The sequence below is a fragment of the Pseudophryne corroboree genome, chromosome 8, assembly GCF_028390025.1.
Source record: "Pseudophryne corroboree isolate aPseCor3 chromosome 8, aPseCor3.hap2, whole genome shotgun sequence".
Lineage (NCBI taxonomy): Eukaryota > Metazoa > Chordata > Amphibia > Anura > Myobatrachidae > Pseudophryne > Pseudophryne corroboree.
In genome coordinates, this window is record NC_086451.1 from 880,957 (window position 1) to 904,015 (window position 23,059).

At 49.5% G+C, this 23,059-nt stretch overlaps 1 protein-coding gene across 2 annotated transcripts in view; it reads right to left on the reverse strand.

Annotated features, from left to right (window-relative positions):
* Positions 1–23,059, reverse strand: part of CARD9 (caspase recruitment domain family member 9) — a 238,687-nt gene that overhangs the window by 76,411 nt on the left and 139,217 nt on the right. For both annotated transcript variants that reach the window (XM_063935814.1, XM_063935813.1), the window contains exons 3-4: positions 4,998–5,275; positions 1,111–1,312 (exon numbers count right to left, since the gene is read on the reverse strand). In XM_063935814.1, coding sequence (XP_063791884.1) covers positions 1,111–1,291 — 181 coding nt within the window. In that variant the 5' untranslated portion in view covers positions 1,292–1,312; positions 4,998–5,275. The remainder of the gene's footprint in view (positions 1–1,110; positions 1,313–4,997; positions 5,276–23,059) is intronic.

Sequence of the window (23,059 nt, forward strand, 5' to 3'; positions counted from 1 at the left end):
CCCCGGGTGACAGCACCACACACTGTAGTAACTATACCGCAGTTCTTCGCTTCCGTCTGTCTCGCCTGCTGTCAGTCTCTCTTACATCTCCTGTTGTCTCTTAATTGATTGTAAGTATTGGACTGTAATGTGGCTGCTCATTGCCTTCTGTCTGTCTCTTACTTGCTGCGTCCGTCACCCTCTCTCTCCTCTGTAACAGCGCCGGCGCAGTAAATGTGCGCTGGCTACTTGTATGACGGATCTGATGATGTAAGATATAAGGTGCGTTCCGCTACACACTGCTGCAGGTCACCAATAGGAAGGAGCGGTGGCGTAAGTACGTCACAATTGCCAGGAGATTGTCTTTTATTTGGAATCACACATTTATTAGCAGTCATACCCAGGATAGAGACATAGAATGTGTCGGCAGATAAGAACCGCTTGGCCCATCCAGTCTGCACCTTTTTTTTAACCATATTTTTATCTCAAACCTTATTTGATGCATATTTCTGTGTAAGGATATTCATATGTCTATCCCAAGCATGTTACATTGCTCTACTGTCTTATCCTCTACCACCTCTGATGGGAGGCTATTCCACTTGTCCACTACCCTTTCTGTGAAGTAATTTTTCCTCAGATTTCCCCTGAACCCATTGCCTGTTACACTGACAGCAGACACTTTACTGATGGAGTTATTTGCTCCTGTACAGGAAGTATGAGAATTCTAACTATATGAAGTTACGTGTAATTGTCAGAGAAGTGGCTTCGTATAGTTTACATTCTCATATTTCCTATACAGGAGCAACAGCTTCATCAGTAATGTGTCTGCTTCCAGTGTAATAGGCTGTGGGTTCTAATCCCGGGTATGACACTTGTAAAATGTGTATCTACAGTATAATTAAAGGGTGACGTGTAAGGTGCAGGAACCAGTGGGGAAGTCGGCCACTGAAAAGATAGCGGCAGCTATCAATTAACTTAATTCACTGGTGTCACAGAATGGGAGGAGAGGTGCCCCCCTTCAGAGCAGGAGCCCGGGGGCAGGTGACTCCGTTGCCTCCCAGAGTTACACCTCTGGGAAGGACATAATGAAGACAAATCGTTTGTGAGGGCGGCAACTGGTACAAAACTCACCCACTTTTCTTTTGCGGATAACAAGGCTGGGGTCGTTAAATACTTGCTCCTCGTCATCACTGTTCAGGACACGACACTGGCGGAGGTAAGGGGTTATTCTGTTAGGATCTATGACAGAGATTAACTTGACCCTGTAATGTTCCAGTTTACTCCAACAATCTTCATCCTCCTCTTCCGACATGATGAGAAGACGTCACAACGTCTATCAATAAAAAATAATGAGATGTAGTGTCTTCTGTATGTTCTCCACACTATCACACTCCCTACATGCAGCGGAGCAGGAGCTATGTACTGTAACAATCCCTACATGCAGCGGAGCAGGACCTATGTACTGAAACCCCCCCTACATGCAGCGGGACAGGACCTATGTACTGTAACACTCCCTACATGCAGCGGAGCAGAACCTATGTACTGCAACCCCCTACATGCAGCGGAGCAGAACCTATGTACTGCAACCCCCCCTACATGCAGCGGAGCAGGACCTATGTACTGTAACACTCCCTACATGCAGTGGAGCAGAACCTATGTACTGCAACCCCCCCTACATGCAGCGGAGCAAAACCTATGTACTGTAACACTCCCTACATGCAGCGGAGCAGGACCTATGTACTGTAACACTCCCTACATGCAGCGGAGCAGAACCTATGTACTGCAACCCCCCCTACATGCAGCGGAGCAAAACCTATGTACTGTAACACTCCCTACATGCAGCGGAGCAGGACCTATGTACTGTAACACTCCCTACATGTAGCGGGACAGGAGCCACGTACTGAAACACTCCCTACATGCAGCGGAGTAGGACCTATGTACTGTAACACTCCCTACATGCACCAGAGCAGGACCCCGTACTGTAACAATCCCTACATGCAGCTGGACATGAGCCAAGTACTGTAACACTCCCTACATGCAGCGGAGCAGGACCTATGTACTGTAACACTCCCTACATGCAGCGGAGCAGGACCAATGTACTGTAACACTCCCTACATGCAGCGGAGCAGGACCTATGTACTGTAACAATCCCGACATGCAGCAGGATAGGACCCACATACTGTAACAATCCCTACATGCAGCTGAGCAGGACCTATGTACTGTAACACTCCCTACATGCAGCGGAGCAGGACCTATGTACTGTAACACTCCCTACATGCAGCGGAGCAGGACCTATGTACTGTAACAATCCCGACATGCAGCAGGATAGGACCCACATACTGTAACAATCCCTACATGCAGCGCAGCAGGACCTATGTACTGTAACACTCCCTACATGCAGCGGAGCAGGACCTATGTACTGTAACACTCCCTGCATGCAGCGGAGCAGGACCTATGTACTGTAACACTCCCTACATGCAGCGGAGCATGACCTATGTACTGTAACACTCCTTACATGCAGCAGAGCAGGACCTATGTACTGTAACACTCCCTACATGCAGCGGAGCAGGACCTATGTACTGTAACACTCCTTACATGCAGCGGAGCAGGACCTATGTACTGTAACACTCCTTACATGCAGCGGAGCAGGACCTATGTACTGTAACACTCCTTACATGCAGCGGAGCAGGACCTATGTACTGTAACACTCCCTACATGCAGCGGAGCAGGACCTATGTACTGTAACACTCCTTACATGCAGCGGAGCAGGACCTATGTACTGTAACACTCCCTACATGCAGCAGAGCAGGACCCCCGTACTGTAACAATCCCTACATGCAGCTGGACATGAGCCATGTACTTTAACATTCCCTACATGCAGTGGGACATGGCCCATATACTGTAACAGTCCCTACATGCCGCTGGACAGGAGCCACGTACTGTAGTAATCCCTACATGCAGCAGGATAGGACCCACATACTGTAACACTCCCTACATGCAGCGGAGCAGGACCTATGTACTGTAACACTCCCTACATGCAGCGGAGCAGAACCTATGTACGGTAACACTCCCTACATGCAGCGGAGCAGGAGCTATGTACTGTAACACTCCCTACATGCAGCGGAGCAGGACTTATGTACTGTGACACTCCCTACATGCAGCGGAGCAGGACCCACGTACTGTAACACTCCCCAAATGCAGCGGAGCAGGACCTATGTACTGTAACACTCCCTACATGCAGCGGAGCAGGACCTATGTACTGTAACACTCCCTACATGCAGCGGAGCAGAACATATGTACTGTAACACTCCCTACATGCAGCGGAGCAGGATCTATGTACTGTAACACTCCCCAAATGCAGCGGAGCAGGACCTATGTACTGTGACATTCCCTACATGCAGCGGAGCAGGACCCACGTACTGTAACAATCCCTACATGCAGCGGAGCAGGACCTATGTACTGTAACACTCCCTACATGCAGCGGGACAGGACCCACGTACTGTAACACTCCCTACATGCAGCAGAGCAGAACCTATGTACTGTAACACTCCCTACATGCAGCGGAGCAGGACCTATGTACTGTAACACTCCCTACATGCAGCGGAGCAGGACCTATGTACTGTGACACTCCCTACATGCAGCGGAGCAGGACACACGTACTGTAACAATCCCTACATGCAGCTGGACATGAGCCATGTACTGTAACACTCCCTACATGCAGCTGGACATGAGCCATGTACTGTAACACTCCCTACATGCAGCAGGACAGGACCCACGTACTGTAACAATCCCTACATGCAGCGGAGCAGAACCTATGTACTGTAACACTCCCTACATGCAGCGGAGCAGGACCTATGTACTGTAACACTTCCCACATGCAGCGGAGCAGGACCTACGTACTGTAACAATCCCTAGCGCAGCAGGACAGGACCTATGTACTGTAACACTCCCTACATGTAGCGGAGCAGGACCTATGTACTGTAACACGTCCCACATGCAGCGGAGCAGGACCCACGTACTGTACCAATCCCTAGCTCAGCAGGGCAGGGCCACTGTACTGTAACAATCCCTACATGCAGCAGGACAGGGCCACTGTACTGTAACAATCCCTACATGCAGCAGGACAGGGCCACTGTACTGTAACAATCCCTACATGCAGCGAGACAAACTAAATGGAACAGGACACATGAGAGTGTAAAGTGCAGTCATCCACCAGGGATGTGCGGTGAGGTAAATGGCTCGGAAAGCACTGACTAGCACCAGAACCAGATTTACACGCAATATATGAGCCAAAGGGCATATCTGGGCATTATACACAGGTGCAGCAGTATATACATCTGGACATTATACACAGGTGAAGCAGTATATACATGTGGGCATTATACACAGGTGCAGCAGTATACAACTCCTGGAAATTTGGCGAGTATTGATCAGAGATGTGCGGAAACGTTAGGCGGGGAAGGGGGGAAGAGAGCACTGCCTCACCTGCCATAGACTTATTACTTCAGAGTTTTGGCCTAAAAAATGATTAAAATAATACAAAGAAGATAATTCAAACATATTCTTTGTATTTTTCATATACTGTATACAGTAAAAACTCTGCTGCAAACATCAGTATGACAGGAAAGGCTCTGCCTCACCTGCCTCACCCCACGTCACTATCACACTCTGTATTAATATATAAACAGCATTCATTTAAAATCTATCCGCAAGCTAAAAGAACATACCCCACAGGTACAGCTAGACTGACGAGTTTCTCCTCTGTGTCACAAAGACATTGTTTTTCCCTCAAGCCACATCTGACATGTTAAGATACAACAACAGGTAACATCGCTCTTGTTTAAGAATGACATGTAAATAATTGGACAGGGAAATACTAAGTGCGCCTGAAGTAGCAAAAAGCCTAAGAATGCACCTTTGTAAGCAATGTCTGTTTATTCTATTTAAAGCAGCTATCCTACATATATATATATATATATATATATATGTTTATTTCCTTGAGAAAACAAGCCAAGTACCTTTTAAGAATACACCAGAGAGTCACCGTTCTTAGCTGTCCTTCTACAAATAATTCTCTCTCTTCAAAATGACGTTGGAAGGCAAACAATATGGCTGTCCAACACTGAAAGAGTTAGTCTGTGGAAGCTCTCAGTATCTTGTGTGATGGGGAGAAGGAGGACGTCACAGTGCAGGCAGAGCTCAGAGGGGCATCCCAAAGCCTCCCTGCTCATTACATCATAAGTCATGTGATTCTGGGTGCCATAATAGTCCAGAAACATAACTCATTAGTGGCAGCCTGAAGAAACAAAACAAGTAAAAATAGTAAATATATATTTATATATTATTATTATTATTTTATTTTTTTTGTCTGACAATGTGATACATGTTAGAAAGTAAAAAATATCCCACACTTCATTTTAATAGGATTGCACCTTCCAGTGATGTCACCTGTCAAAGTAAAAAATATTACATACACACAATATTCAAACTCCAAACAGAGTGGCCTCTGTTCATGCGTTTTGCGCAAATACGGTAGCATACGCATTCGCACAGAGAAGCCACAAAGACATATACAACATATTCATACAACACAAAGACAAAACATGTTTAGCACCATTTTGTATTAAATTATATAATAGAGTAACATCAGATATATATGTATTATTGGAACGGAACAAGTTAATTATATCATGCTTATTGTCAAAATGATCAGGAGAATGTGTGGAGTAATTTGATAGCTATGGGTAGATTGTAGCTCATTGCAATGATTAGTTATGATTAAATGTATGAATATGAAGCCACATTCTAAAGTGAACAAAAGAACTTCCTGAAAGACAGCATGTGTGCAGCAAAAACCAGTGGCTAACCCAAACTGGACGTTGCTTGCATATGAACTGACCAATAACACATCATGAATGAGAGACCTCCCTCCCCTGGACCAACAGCAGAAGACCCCTGTCTGTCTGCCCCTCCCCTTTAGAATGCAAGCTCTCACAAGCAGGGCCCTCTTCTCTCATGTGCATTTCCTTCCCTTACTTATACTATCATTTACCCCATACTATTCAACGATAGATACAAGTGCACTGCCAGCAGATTCAGATCTGATCGCTTCTCTGCGAATTTGCGTAGGTCTGCGATCGGATAGTCGCCATCAAGTGGGGGGGTTCCAAATGCAATCCACAATCTCCCACTCTGCGGAACATTGGAGCAAGCGTGGGAGTCTGGGGGAACCTAATACGGACCCTGGACATTAATGTAAACACTGGTCTTTTATACATTGGAATACAGTATTAATATTTAACACTAAAGGTCTATAGTACAGGCTGTGTCAAACATATTTAATTAGCATAAATAAAGTAACTGTAAGGAAAAAATTAAACAATCCATGATAAATACACAAACATAATAGAACCAGAAGGAGACAGAACTGAACTTTCTAAGCACACATTCTCCCGCCTCATGGTAAGGCTCCTATCTCTACTTCCTGGCAGCTGCTCTCTGATCCAGTGCAGTGACTGAGTGCTCAGATAAAACTTGGTAGAAGAAGCTACTACCACTGGGCGTGTGCAGCAGCTCCGCTCTTACCCTGCATGATGTGGCAGCTCTAGTAATCTTATTGTACATATACTATTATTATTGATGTCATCATTTGAACTGCTGGCCAAGAGGACGGGGGTTTCTGTATTCTTAAAATGTGGTACTGAAAGTGGAATCTCGCTGCTGGAACTTCTGCAAATGGTCATACTTTCCTTACTCAGACTGAAAGAACTGTTTGGTCAGAGTAAAATTGCCAGGCAAGCATAGAATATACAGTCTCAGGCTTATTCAGCAATTTCTTCCACTCTGAAATACGTAGGCTTACCGTGCTATCCCTTTATACCGGGACGCTCATCAGTTACACTAGGCTTACCGTACTATCCCTTTATACCGGGACGCTCATCAGTTACACTAGGCTTACCGTACTATCCCTTTATACCAGGACGCTCATCAATTACACTAGGCTCACCGTCTATCCTTTTATACCGGGACGCTCATCAATTACACTAGGCTTACCGTGCTATCCCTTTATACCGGGACGCTCATCAGTTACACTAGGCTTACCGTACTATCCCTTTATACCGGGACGCTCATCAGTTACACTAGGCTTACCGTACTATCCCTTTATACCGGGACGCTCATCAGTTACACTAGGCTTACCGTGCTATCCCTTTATACCGGGACGCTCATCAGTTACACTAGGCTTACCGTACTATCCCTTTATACCGGGACGCTCATCAGTTACACTAGGCTTACCGTACTATCCCTTTATCCCGGGACGCTCATCAGTTACACCAGGCTTACCGTACTATCCCTTTATACCGGGACGCTCATCAGTTACACTAGGCTTACCGTACTATCCCTTTATACCAGGATGCTCATCAATTACACCAGGCTTACCGTGCTATCCCTTTATACCGGGACGCTCATCAGTTACACTAGGCTTACCGTACTATCCCTTTATACCGGGACGCTCATCAGTTACACTAGGCTTACCGTACTACCCCTTTATACCGGGACGCTCATCAATTACACTAGGCTCACTGTCTATCCTTTTATACCGGGACGCTCATCAATTACACTAGGCTTACCGTACTATCCCTTTATACCGGGACGCTCATCAGTTACACTAGGCTTACCGTACTATCCCTTTATACCGGGACGCTCATCAGTTACACTAGGCTTACCGTGCTATCCCTTTATACCGGGACGCTCATCAGTTACACTAGGCTTACCATACTATCCCTTTATACCGGGATGCTCATCAAGTACACTAGGCTTACCGTGCTATCCCTTTATACCGGGACGCTCATTGAGTACACTAGGCTACCGTAGTATCCCTTTATACCGGGACGCTCATCAATTACCGTACTATCCCTTTATACCGGGACGCTCCTCAATTACACTAGGCTTACCGTACTATGCCTTTATACCGGGACGCTCATCAGTTACACTAGGCTTACCGTGCTATCCCTTTATACCGGGACGCTCATCAGTTACACTAGGCTTACTGTACTATCCCTTTATACCGGGACGCTCATCAGTTACACTAGGCTTACCGTACTATCCCTTTATCCCGGGACGCTCATCAGTTACACCAGACTTACCGTACTATCCCTTTATACCGGGACGCTCATCAGTTACACTAGGCTTACCGTACTATCCCTTTATACCAGGATGCTCATCAATTACACCAGGCTTACCGTGCTATCCCTTTATACCGGGACGCTCATCAGTTACACTAGGCTTACCGTGCTATCCCTTTATACCGGGACGCTCATCAGTTACACTAGGCTTACCGTACTATCCCTTTATACCGGGACGCTCATCAGTTACACTAGGCTTACCGTACTATCCCTTTATACCGGGACGCTCATCAGTTACACTAGGCTTACCGTACTACCCCTTTATACCGGGACGCTCATCAATTACACTAGGCTCACTGTCTATCCTTTTATACCGGGACGCTCATCAATTACACTAGGCTTACCGTACTATCCCTTTATACCGGGACGCTCATCGGTTACACTAGGCTTACCGTACTATCCCTTTATACCGGGACGCTCATCAGTTACACTAGGCTTACCGTACTATCCCTTTATACCGGGACGCTCATCAGTTACACTAGGCTTACCGTGCTATCCCTTTATACCGGGACGCTCATCAATTACACTAGGCTTACCGTACGATCCCTTTATACCGGGACGCTCATCAATTACACTAGGCTTACTGTACTATCCCTTTATACCGGGATGCTCATCAATTACACTAGGCTTACTGTACTATCCCTTTATACCGGGATGCTCATCAATTACACTAGGCTTACCGTACTATCCCTTTATACCGGGACGCTCATCAATTACACTAGGCTTACTGTACTATCCCTTTATACCGGGATGCTCATCAATTACACTAGGCCAGGCCTGGCCAACCTGTGGCTCTCCAGCTGTTGTAAAACTACAAGTCCCATCATGCTTTGCCACAGTTTTGCTATTAAGGAATGCTAAAAATGTGGCAGGGCATGCTGGTATGTGTAGTTTCACAACATCTGGAGAGCCACAGGTTGGCCAGGCCTGCACTAGGCTTACCGTGCTATCCCTTTATACCGGGACGCTCATCAATTACACTAGGCTTACTGTACTATCCCTTTATACCGGGATGCTCATCAATTACACTAGGCTTACCGTACTATCCCTTTATACCGGGACGCTCATCAGTTACACTAGGCTTACCGTACTATCCCTTTATACCGGGACGCTCATCAAGTACACTAGGCTTACCGTGCTATCCCTTTATACCGGGACGCTCATTGAGTACACTAGGCTACCGTAGTATCCCTTTATACCGGGACGCTCATCAATTACCGTACTATCCCTTTATACCGGGACGCTCCTCAATTACACTAGGCTTACCGTACTATGCCTTTATACCGGGACGCTCATCAGTTACACTAGGCTTACCGTACTATCCCTTTATACCGGGGCGCTCATCAGTTACACTAGGCTTACCGTACTATCCCTTTATACCGGGACGCTCATCAGTTACACTAGGCTTACCGTACTATCCCTTTATCCCGGGACGCTCATGAATGAGACAGGTTCTGTAACTGCTTAAACCCAGGTGACATGCAGACCTGAAGTCAGCCACAGAACCTGTGTCATTCATGAGTGTCCCGGGATAAAGGGATAGTACAGATAGTCCAGTAATAAGGAAACTGCTGCGTATTGACCCCACCCTGAGGCACATATCTCTTCTCATAGAGACTACAGGGGCTCTACACTCTATTTACAGTTACCGGGATTCCCTGTAAAGGAGCAAATGGTCGTAATCTTTACTCCAGAGAGATAAAAAATGACCGACTGGGAAGCAATTGCCCCTTATACATCCATCAGAGCACTTGTCACATAGGTCCAGTGTCAGAAATAGTAAGTGGGTCCCATGTGCAACAATACGATGTTTGCAGAGTCAGGCCGCTCTCCCTATCCACCTCACACGTACTGATTACCGCAGAGGCCGCTCTCCCTATCCACCTCACACGTACTGATTACTGCAGAGGCCGCTCTCCCTATCCACCTCACACGTACTGATTACTGCAGAGACCGCTCTCCCTATCCACCTCACACGTACTGATTACCGCAGAGGCCGCTCTCCCTATCCACCTCACACGTACTGATTACTGCAGAGGCCGCTCTCCCTATCCACCTCACACGTACTGATTACTGCAGAGGCCGCTCTCCCTATCCACCTCACACGTACTGATTACTGCAGAGGCCGCTCTCCCTATCCACCTCACACGTACTGATTACTGCAGAGGCCCCGCGCTCCCTTTCCACCTCACACGTACTGATTACTGCAGAGGCCGCTCTCCCTATCCACCTCACGTACTGATTACTGCAGAGGCCGCTCTCCCTATCCACCTCACACATACTGATTACTGCAGAGACCGCTCTCCCTATCCACCTCACACATACTGATTACTGCAGAGGCCGCTCTCCCTATCCACCTCACACGTACTGATTACTGCAGAGACCGCTCTCCCTATCCACCTCACACATACTGATTACTGCAGAGACCGCTCTCCCTATCCACCTCACACATACTGATTACTGCAGAGACCGCTCTCCCTATCCACCTCACACATACTGATTACTGCAGAGGCCGCTCTCCCTATCCACCTCACACGTACTGATTACTGCAGAGGCCCCGCGCTCCCTTTCCACCTCACGTACTGATTACTGCAGAGGCCGCTCTCCCTATCCACCTCACACGTACTGATTACTGCAGAGGCCCCGCGCTCCCTTTCCACCTCACGTACTGATTACTGCAGAGGCCGCTCTCCCTATCCACCTCACACGTACTGATTACTGCAGAGGCCCCGCGCTCCCTTTCCACCTCACGTACTGATTACCGCAGAGGCCGCTCTCCCTATCCACCTCACACGTACTGATTACTGCAGAGGCCGCTCTCCCTATCCACCTCACACGTACGGATTACCGCAGAGGCCGCTCTCCCTATCCACCTCACACGTACTGATTACTGCAGAGGCCGCTCTCCCTATCCACCTCACACGTACTGATTACTGCAGAGGCCGCTCTCCCTATCCACCTCACACGCACTGATTACCGCAGAGGCCGTTCTCCCTATCCACCTCACACGCACTGATTACTGCAGAGGCCGCTCTCCCTATCCACCTCACACGTACTGATTACTGCAAAGGCCGCTCTCCCTATCCACCTCACACGCACTGATTACCGCAGAGGCCGTTCTCCCTATCCACCTCACACGCACTGATTACTGCAGAGGCCGCTCTCCCTATCCACCTCACACGCACCGATAACCGCAGAGGCCCCGCGCTCCCTTTCCACCTCACGTACTGATTACTGCAGAGGCCGCTCTCCCTATCCACCTCACATGTACTGATTACCGCAGAGACCGCTCTCCCTATCCACCTCACACGTACTGATTACTGCAGAGGCCGCTCTCCCTATCCACCTCACATGTACTGATTACCGCAGAGGCCGCTCTCCCTATCCACCTCACACGTACTGATTACTGCAGAGGCCGCTCTCCCTATCCACCTCACACGTACTGATTACTGCAGAGGCCGCTCTCCCTATCCACCTCACACGTACTGATTACTGCAGAGGCCGCTCTCCCTATCCACCTCACACGTACTGATTACTGCAGAGGCCCCGCGCTCCCTTTCCACCTCACACGTACTGATTACTGCAGAGGCCGCTCTCCCTATCCACCTCACGTACTGATTACTGCAGAGGCCGCTCTCCCTATCCACCTCACACATACTGATTACTGCAGAGACCGCTCTCCCTATCCACCTCACACATACTGATTACTGCAGAGGCCGCTCTCCCTATCCACCTCACACGTACTGATTACTGCAGAGACCGCTCTCCCTATCCACCTCACACATACTGATTACTGCAGAGACCGCTCTCCCTATCCACCTCACACATACTGATTACTGCAGAGACCGCTCTCCCTATCCACCTCACACATACTGATTACTGCAGAGGCCGCTCTCCCTATCCACCTCACACGTACTGATTACTGCAGAGGCCCCGCGCTCCCTTTCCACCTCACGTACTGATTACTGCAGAGGCCGCTCTCCCTATCCACCTCACACGTACTGATTACTGCAGAGGCCCCGCGCTCCCTTTCCACCTCACGTACTGATTACTGCAGAGGCCGCTCTCCCTATCCACCTCACACGTACTGATTACTGCAGAGGCCCCGCGCTCCCTTTCCACCTCACGTACTGATTACTGCAGAGGCCGCTCTCCCTATCCACCTCACACGTACTGATTACTGCAGAGGCCGCTCTCCCTATCCACCTCACACGTACGGATTACCGCAGAGGCCGCTCTCCCTATCCACCTCACACGTACTGATTACTGCAGAGGCCGCTCTCCCTATCCACCTCACACGTACTGATTACTGCAGAGGCCGCTCTCCCTATCCACCTCACACGCACTGATTACCGCAGAGGCCGTTCTCCCTATCCACCTCACACGCACTGATTACTGCAGAGGCCGCTCTCCCTATCCACCTCACACGCACCGATAACCGCAGAGGCCCCGCGCTCCCTTTCCACCTCACGTACTGATTACTGCAGAGGCCGCTCTCCCTATCCACCTCACATGTACTGATTACCGCAGAGACCGCTCTCCCTATCCACCTCACACGTACTGATTACTGCAGAGGCCGCTCTCCCTATCCACCTCACACGTACTGATTACTGCAGAGGCCGCTCTCCCTATCCACCTCACACGTACTGATTACTGCAGAGGCCGCTCTCCCTATCCACCTCACACGTACTGATTACTGCAGAGGCCGTTCTCCCTATCCACCTCACACGCACTGATTACTGCAGAGGCCGCTCTCCCTATCCACCTCACACGCACTGATTACCGCAGAGGCCGTTCTCCCTATCCACCTCACACGCACTGATTACTGCAGAGGCCGCTCTCCCTATCCACCTCACACGCACCGATAACCGCAGAGGCCCCGCGCTCCCTTTCCACCTCACGTACTGATTACTGCAGAGGCCGCTCTCCCTATCCACCTCACATGTACTGATTACCGCAGAGACCGCTCTCCCTATCCACCTCACACGTACTGATTACTGCAGAGGCCGCTCTCCCTATCCACCTCACACGTACTGATTACTGCAGAGGCCGCTCTCCCTATCCACCTCACACGTACTGATTACTGCAGAGGCCGCTCTCCCTATCCACCTCACACGTACTGATTACTGCAGAGGCCGCTCTCCCTATCCACCTCACACGTACTGATTACTGCAGAGGCCGCTCTCCCTATCCACCTCACACGTACTGATTACTGCAGAGGCCGCTCTCCCTATCCACCTCACACGTACTGATTACTGCAGAGGCCGTTCTCCCTATCCACCTCACACGCACTGATTACTGCAGAGGCCGCTCTCCCTATCCACCTCACACGCACTGATTACCGCAGAGGCCGTTCTCCCTATCCACCTCACACGCACTGATTACTGCAGAGGCCGCTCTCCCTATCCACCTCACACGCACCGATAACCGCAGAGGCCCCGCGCTCCCTTTCCACCTCACGTACTGATTACTGCAGAGGCCGCTCTCCCTATCCACCTCACACGTACTGATTACTGCAGAGGCCGCTCTCCCTATCCACCTCACACGTACTGATTACTGCAGAGGCCGCTCTCCCTATCCACCTCACACGTACTGATTACTGCAGAGGCCGCTCTCCCTATCCACCTCACACGTACTGATTACTGCAGAGGCCGTAACAGTACAGCTGGGGGCGCCGCAGGTAATGGTAACACAGTACAGCTTGGGGGCGTCACACAGGTAATGGTAACACAGTACAGCCGGGGGCGCCGCAGGTAATGGTAACACAGTACAGCCGGGGGCGCCGCAGGTAATGGTAACACAGTACAGCCGGGGGCAGCGCAGGTAATGGTAACAGTACAGCCGGGGGCAACGCAGGTAATGGTAACAGTACAGCCGGGGGCAGCGCAGGTAATGGTAACACAGTACAGCCGGGGGCAACGCAGGTAATGGTAACACAGTACAGCCAGGGGCACCGCAGGTAATGGTAACACAGTACAGCCGGGGGCGCCGCAGGTAATGGTAACACAGTACAGCCGGGGGCGCCGCAGGTAATGGTTACAGTACAGCCAGGGGCAGCGCAGGTAATGGTAACACAGTACAGCCGGGGGCAGCGCAGGTAATGGTAACACAGTACAGCCGGGGGCGCTGCAGGTAATGGTAACACAGTACAGCCGGGGGCGCTGCAGGTAATGGTAACACAGTACAGCCGGGGGCGCTGCAGGTAATGGTAACACAGTACAGCCGGGGGCAGTGCAGGTAATGGTAACACAGTACAGCCGGGGGCGCTGCAGGTAATGGTAACACAGTACAGCCGGGGGCAGTGCAGGTAATGGTAACACAGTACAGCCGGGGGCAGCGCAGGTAATGGTAACACAGTACAGTCGGGGGCAGCGCAGGTAATGGTAACAGTACAGCCGGGGGCAGCGCAGGTAATGGTAACACAGTACAGCTGGGGGCAGCGCAGGTAATGGTAACACAGTACAGCCGGGGGCGCTGCAGGTAATGGTAACAGTACAGCCAGGGGCAGCACAGGTAATGGTAACACAGTACAGCCGGGGGCAGTGCAGGTAATGGTAACACAGTACAGCTGGGGGCAGTGCAGGTAATGGTAACACAGTACAGCCGGGGGCAGCGCAGGTAATGGTAACACAGTACAGCCGGGGGCAGCGCAGGTAATGGTAACACAGTATAGCCGGGGGCAGCGCAGGTAATGGTAACACAGTACAGCCGGGGGCAGCGCAGGTAATGGTAACAGTACAGCTGGGGGCAGCGCAGGTAATGGTAACACAGTACAGCTGGGGGCAGTGCAGGTAATGGTAACACAGTACAGCTGGGGGCGCTGCAGGTAATGGTAACACAGTACAGCCGGGGGCGCTGCAGGTAATGGTAACACAGTACAGCCGGGGGCAGTGCAGGTAATGGTAACACAGTACAGCTGGGGGCAGTGCAGGTAATGGTAACACAGTACAGCCGGGGGCGCCGCAGGTAATGATAACAGTACAGCCGGGGGCGCCGCAGGTAATGGTAACTGCCAATGAGCGTGCATTTATTGATGGCAAAATACTACACACAGCGTAAGAGAATAAAGTGATATACTATATACAGATTCATGTTGTACATACTGTGACACAGAGCTCAGGCACAGTGCACGTAACCGCCATCCGGGAAGGTGTCAGTAAGTGTCGGATTACTTACAGGTGGAGGATGGAGAATAGCTTCTATGGGAATCACTATCAGCTTACTAGCTGCAGACGGCATAAACCCACTCACAGCCGCCTTCCGGGCGCAGGACCACAGGACGCCTGAACCTGCCTTACTACATAGGAATGTCTTACGCACCAGTATTTCCAGTATCACAGGGCATAGCCCTCCTGTGGCCTGAGACCCTGGCGGCCACATGGTTAATGGCGGCCACGGTACGTAATGGGGTAACCATTAAAGTGCCCGACGCCATGTTAAGGACAATAGGCGCTTGGCGCCACTGTTAAATGTACTTACGGCGCAAGGTGCGGACTGTTTAAATGTATGTTTAATAATGTGTCTTAATATGTTATATTGCTGCGCAGTGCGTAGCTGGAGAATGATGGACTGCGCGGTTATAGAACTGCATGGACAGGGCACTTATGAGAAAAGTACAGTATGAGTTATTTTGATTCTAAAGGGCTTTGATGATTGTTCTTCAGCACCTTGTACATAGCCAGTCATATGGTAATTGTCCTAGCTCCAGACTTGCTATGTACAAGCAAGTGTCAATTAGCCGGCTTTTTGGTGGCCAAACATTTTCTTTGAAATACAAACTAAGGTTTGGAAGGAAGACTGGTTGTGTTTCCAGTCTTTCCTGTTGTAAGCCCAAAAAACTGGGTTTGCATGGAGATGTGAATGAGACAGGAACATGTTAATCAGATTGTGTTTTATGAATGCAAACTTGTGGGTTTCGTTTAACAACAGTTTGGTGCAAGATTTCCTAGGCCGTATTATTTAGGATGCAGATTTATGTTTAAATTACAAGGACTTTGTGTGTGACAGGAAAAGGATGAGGAACATTTGTTTGGGAAATGAAATACAAACCGTATTTTAAAGCTATGTGATAAATGTATCAATGGCTTAGTGTAAACTACCAGGTGGTAAGGATTGGAGTTTAGATGACACCATACTTTGTCTATGTGACAGGAAGGAGGAAATTGCTTCATGCACTTCTATCCTTTTAAAAATAGGATTTTAATTACCTACCGTTAAATCCTTTTCTCGTAGTCCATAGAGGATGCTGGGGTCCACATTAATACCATGGGGTATAGACGGGTCCACCAGGAGCCATTGGCACTTTAAGAGTTTAACAGTGTGGGCTGGCTCCTCCCTCTATGCCCCTCCTACCAGACTCAGTCTAGAAACTGTGCCCGAGGAGACGACATACTTTGAGAGAAGGAAATGCACAGATAGTGGCGAGATTCCTACCAGCTCACACAAACAAGGCAAACCAGGCCAACTAGCCTGACAACTAAGCAACAGCTGAAGCATTACTGAACCCAGTAAAGAAACGCAGTACTCAACTAAGAACAAAGCAGTTTTGAACCAGGAAAACGGAGCGCTGGACGGGCGCCCAGCATCCTCTAGGATGCTGGGGTCCACATTAGTACCATGGGGATGTACCAAAGCTCCCAGAATGGGAGGGAGAGCGCGCAGGCTGCTGCAGAACTGCTTTGGCAAACTTGAGGTCCTCAGAGGCCAAAAACTTAGCAAACGTGTTCGACCCAGACCAAGTAGCCGCTCGGCAAAGCTGCAAAGCCGAAACAACCCGCGCAGCCGCCCAGGAAAACCCCACTATACAAGTAGAGTGGGCCTTAACAGATTTTGGACACGGCAATCCAGCCGTAGAATACGCATGCTGGATAGTGAACCTGATCCAGTGAGAAATCATCTGCTTAGAAGCAGGACACCCAATTTTCTTGGGATCATAAAGGACAAACAGACAGTCCAATTTTCTGTGACAAGCAGTCCTCTTCATATAGATCTTCAAAGCCCTCACAACATCCAAGGACTCTGAGGTAACTGAGGAGTCAGTAGCCACTGGCACCACAATAGGTTGTTTGATATGAAAAACCAACACAAGCTTAGGAAGGAACTGTTGACCCGTCCTGAGCTCAACTCTATCTTCATGGAGGATTAAAGAGGAGCTTTTACAGGACAAAGCCCCCAAGTCCGACACACGTCGCGCAGAAGCCAAGGCCAACAATGTGACAGCCTTCCACGTGAGAAACTTGACCACAGCCTCCTGTAAAGGCTCAAACCAATCTGATTGCAGGAAATGCAACACCACGTCAGATCCCATGGAGGCTAGATGTGCATAACCCCTTTCAAAAAGGTCTAAACCTCAGGGAGGGCAGCCAAGTGTTTCTGGAAGAAAATGGATAAAGCCGAAATCTGGACCTTTATGGATCCCAAACGCAGGCCCATATCCACACCTGCTTGCAGGAAGAGGAGAAACCGTCCAAGTTGAAACTCCACCTCAGGAAATTTCTTGGGAGTTGCACCAAGACATATACTTTTTCCAAAGTCGATGGTAATGTTTAGATGTTACTCCATTCCTAGCCTGTATCAGGGTAGGAATAACCGCACTTGGAATACCCTTCTGAGCTAAGATCTGGCGCTCAACCCCCATGCCGTCAAACGTAGTCGTGGCAAGTCTTGATAAGCGAACGGCCCCTGTTGCAGAAGATCCTCCCGAAGAGGAAGAGGCCTTGGATGTTCCAGCAGTAGATCCAGCAGATCCACGTACCAAGCCCTCCCAGACCAGTCCGGAGCAGTAAGGATCGCCCGAACTCTTGTTCTTTTTACAAGCTTTAGAATTCTTGGAATGAGCGTTAGTGGAGGGAACACATACACTGACTTGAACAGCCATGGTGTCACCAGGGCATCCACCGCCACTGCTTGTGGGTCTCTCGACCTGGAACAGTACCTCTGAATCTTCTTGTTGAGATGCGAGGTCATCATGTCTATTTCAGGTAAGCCCCAACGACTGGTCACCTCTGTGAACACCTCCGGATGGAGTCCCCATTCTCCTGGATGGAGATCGTGCCTGCTGAGGAAGTCCGCTTCCCAGTTGTCCACTCCAGGAATGAAGATTGCTGACAGTGCCACTGCATGCCTTACTGCCCAGAGGAGGATTTTTGTTACCTCTGACATTGCATCTCTGCTCTTCGTTCCGCCCTGTTGGTTTATGTAGGCCACCATCGTTACATTGTCCGACTGCACTTGAATGGCCCGATCTTGCAGAAGCTGTGCTGCTTATCGAAAACCGTTGTACACGGCTCTTAGCTCCAGGGTGTTTATTGGAAGAAGGCATTCCTGACTTGACCACCTTCCTTGAAAGGTTTCCCCTAGGGTGACTGCGCCCAAACCTCTGAGACTTGCATCCGTGGTTAGAAGGATCCAGTTCTGAACCCCGAACCTGCGGCCCTCCAGAAGGTGAGGCAGTTGCAGCCACCAGAGGAGTGAAATGATTAAATCCTTGCTTTCGGCGACAGACGTATCCTCTGGTGCATGTGTAGGTGAGAACCCGATCACTGGTCTAGGAGATCCAGTTGGAATGACCGAGCATGAAATCTTCCATACTGTAGAGCCTTGTAAGAGGCAACCATCTTCCCCAGAAGGTGAATGCACTGATGAACAGATACCCGGGCTGGCTTCAGGACATCCCGGACCATTGACTGTATCACCAACGCTATCTCCACCGGCAGAAACACCTTCTGCACCACCGTGTCGAGGAGCATTCCCCGGAAAGACAACCCTGTCGGCTCCAAATGTAACTTTGGAGAATATAGGATCCATACATAATTCACGAGCAGTCGAGTAGTGAGAGCAACGGACTGCAACAACTACTCCCTGTAAGACGTCTGTATCAGCAGATCATTCGGATATGGAACTATGTTCACCCCTTTTCTGCGGAGGATGAGCAACAGCTCTGCTATCCCCCTTGCGAACACCCTCGGTGTCGCGGACAGGGCGAACAGTAGTGCCTGGAACTGACAGTGACAACCCAACAGCGCAATCTGAAATAAGTCTGGTGTTGTGGTAATCAAAACATGGAGGGACGCATCCTAGATAGCCAGGGATACCCGGAATGCCCCCTCCACCCGACCTGAAAACCCCGCTCTGAGACTCCAGTTTGAACCTAAACCCCCTCTAAGAAGGTTTAACGATTCCAGGTTCAAATCAGGTCTGACTGAACCGTCCGGTTTCAGTACCACAAAGGGATATGAAGAGTAACCCTGCTTTCCAGAGGGTTTGGAACTGTATCAATGAGAGTTACCGGTTCCCCTTATGCAATGGCTTCTGGTAGGATAGCCCGTTCTGTCAGCAGAGCTGGCAAGTCTACACTAAGAAACAGTGAAATGGGAATACCTGAAAACTCCACACTGTACCCCTGGCACACGATATCGTTTACCCACGGGGTGAGGCCTGAGGAGACCCAGACCTGACTGAAATTTCTGAGCCACGCTCCCACCTGCCCTATCTCCAGACGCGGAGGTTCATACAGAGAATTTCGAGAAAATATAGCCAGGCTTCTGTGCCTGTAAACCGGTAGGTGCATGTTGTCTCGATAGTACCCGACCGCCAATGAAGAGCGGTAGGGGTTTTGGACTTCCTACCCTCTGCGGTATAAATGTAGAAAGGATAGTTATTTCCCAGTGTCTGAGTGGCTGAGGGAAGAAGGGTCACTTACCCGCGGCAGCCATGGAGATTCACGCATCCCATACGCTCCTCAAATAGAGCCTGACCTGGAAGGGTAGTTTCTCCACGCTGATCCTGGATTCCGCCGCTGTAGACCTTAGGCGCAATCAGAGTCTCCGGCGTGTCAAGACAGCCATGGGAGACATCCTTGCATCCAGAGGACCCAGGTCCGTCATGGCCTCCACCATGAACCCAGCAGAAACCTGTAGGTGACGGAGAAACAATGTAATGACACCTCTATCCAGAGAATATAATCCTTTAGTAATGTGCCTGACCACCTTACTATGGCTATAGAAATCTATGCACAGGTAACACTGGGCCCTAACGCCGTGTCTGGATTCTTGCGGTCTTCTAGGTCTAACAGAGCGGCAGACCCAGGTATAGGTAAAACACCCTTTCTAGACAGCCTACTACAGAAGCGTCTACCACAGGGAACTTATTCCCCTCCCCCTTTTTGTTTTTGTTAAGGACAGGAAAAGCCGTGAGAGCCCTATTAGGGACCCTGAATGTTGTCTCAAGGGTTTCCCCGGATATCACTAATAATGTTGTCAATCTCAATAAGTGTAACCCATGAGCTGAACCTGCGGGCACAGGATGCCTCATCCCCCCGCATATCCCCACCACCGCCTCCCATATCAGGGTCGCCACCCGTGTCGACTTGCCGAAGCGGGCAAGAGCACGCGGCTGGGCATATACCAGGGGATCTTGATGGGCAGTGGAACAGAACCAGACAAACTTCTACAGAGAGTCTCAAATCTGCGTATTAGCCCCATTATGAGCTATCCCAGCTGAAATCTGGGATATAACGCCCCTATTGAAGCCCCCACAACAGCCCGGAATCGGAATACTGAGACACAACGGTACATTCCTGAGAGCACGGAATGGATCCTCTGGAGAAGCTCCATACACAGCATTACCAGACACAGTCCCTGGACATGGTAGAGCGGGATATATGTACACACATACACAGCATTACCAGACACAGAGTCCCTGGACATGGTAGAGCGGGATATATGTACACACATACACAGCATTACCAGACACAGAGTCCCTGGACATGGTAGAGCGGGATATATGTACACACATACACAGCATTACCAGACAGAGTCCCTGGACATGGTAGAGCGGGATATATGTACACACATACACAGCATTACCAGACAGAGTCCCTGGACATGGTAGAGCGGGATATATGTACACACATACACAGCATTACCAGACACAGTCCCTGGACATGGTAGAGCGGGATATATGTACACACATACACAGCATTACCAGACACAGAGTCCCTGGACATGGTAGAGCGGGATATATGTACACACATACACAGCATTACCAGACACAGAGTCCCTGGACATGGTAGAGCGGGATATATGTACACACATACACAGCATTACCAGACACAGAGTCCCTGGACATGGTAGAGCGGGATATATGTACACACATACACAGCATTACCAGACAGAGTCCCTGGACATGGTAGAGCGGGATATATGTACACACATACACAGCATTACCAGACAGAGTCCCTGGACATGGTAGAGCGGGATATATGTACACACATACACAGCATTACCAGACACAGAGTCCCTGGACATGGTAGAGCGGGATATATGTACACACATACACATCATTACCAGACAGAGTCCCTGGACATGGTAGAGCGGGATATATGTACACACATACACAGCATTACCAGACAGAGTCCCTGGACATGGTAGAGCGGGATATATGTACACACATACACAGCATTACCAGACACAGTCCCTGGACATGGTAGAGCGGGATATATGTACACACATACACAGCATTACCAGACAGAGTCCCTGGACATGGTAGAGCGGGATATATGTACACACATACACAGCATTACCAGACAGAGTCCCTGGACATGGTAGAGCGGGATATATGTACACACATACACAGCATTACCAGACAGAGTCCCTGGACATGGTAGAGAGGGATATATGTACACACATACACAGCATTACCAGACACAGAGTCCCTGGACATGGTAGAGCGGGATATATGTACACACATACACAGCATTACCAGACAGAGTCCCTGGACATGGTAGAGCGGGATATATGTACACACATACACAGCATTACCAGACAGAGTCCCTGGACATGGTAGAGCGGGATATATGTACACACATACACAGCATTACCAGACAGAGTCCCTGGACATGGTAGAGAGGGATATATGTACACACATACACAGCATTACCAGACACAGAGTCCCTGGACATGGTAGAGCGGGATATATGTACACACATACACAGCATTACCAGACACAGAGTCCCTGGACATGGTAGAGCGGGATATATGTACACACATACACAGCATTACCAGACACAGAGTCCATGGACATGGTAGAGCGGGATATATGTACACACATACACAGCATTACCAGACAGAGTCCCTGGACATGGTAGAGCGGGATATATGTACACACATACACAGCATTACCAGACACAGAGTCCCTGGACATGGTAGAGCGGGATATATGTACACACATACACAGCATTACCAGACAGAGTCCCTGGACATGGTAGAGCGGGATATATGTACACACATACACAGCATTACCAGACAGAGTCCCTGGACATGGTAGAGCGGGATATATGTACACACATACACAGCATTACCAGACAGAGTCCCTGGACATGGTAGAGCGGGATATATGTACACACATACACAGCATTACCAGACAGAGTCCCTGGACATGGTAGAGCGGGATATATGTACACACATACACAGCATTACCAGACAGAGTCCCTGGACATGGTAGAGCGGGATATATGTACACACATACACAGCATTACCAGACACAGAGTCCCTGGACATGGTAGAGCGGGATATATGTACACACATACACATCATTACCAGACAGAGTCCCTGGACATGGTAGAGCGGGATATATGTACACACATACACAGCATTACCAGACAGAGTCCCTGGACATGGTAGAGCGGGATATATGTACACACATACACAGCATTACCAGACAGAGTCCCTGGACATGGTAGAGAGGGATATATGTACACACATACACAGCATTACCAGACACAGAGTCCCTGGACATGGTAGAGCGGGATATATGTACACACATACACAGCATTACCAGACACAGAGTCCCTGGACATGGTAGAGCGGGATATATGTACACACATACACAGCATTACC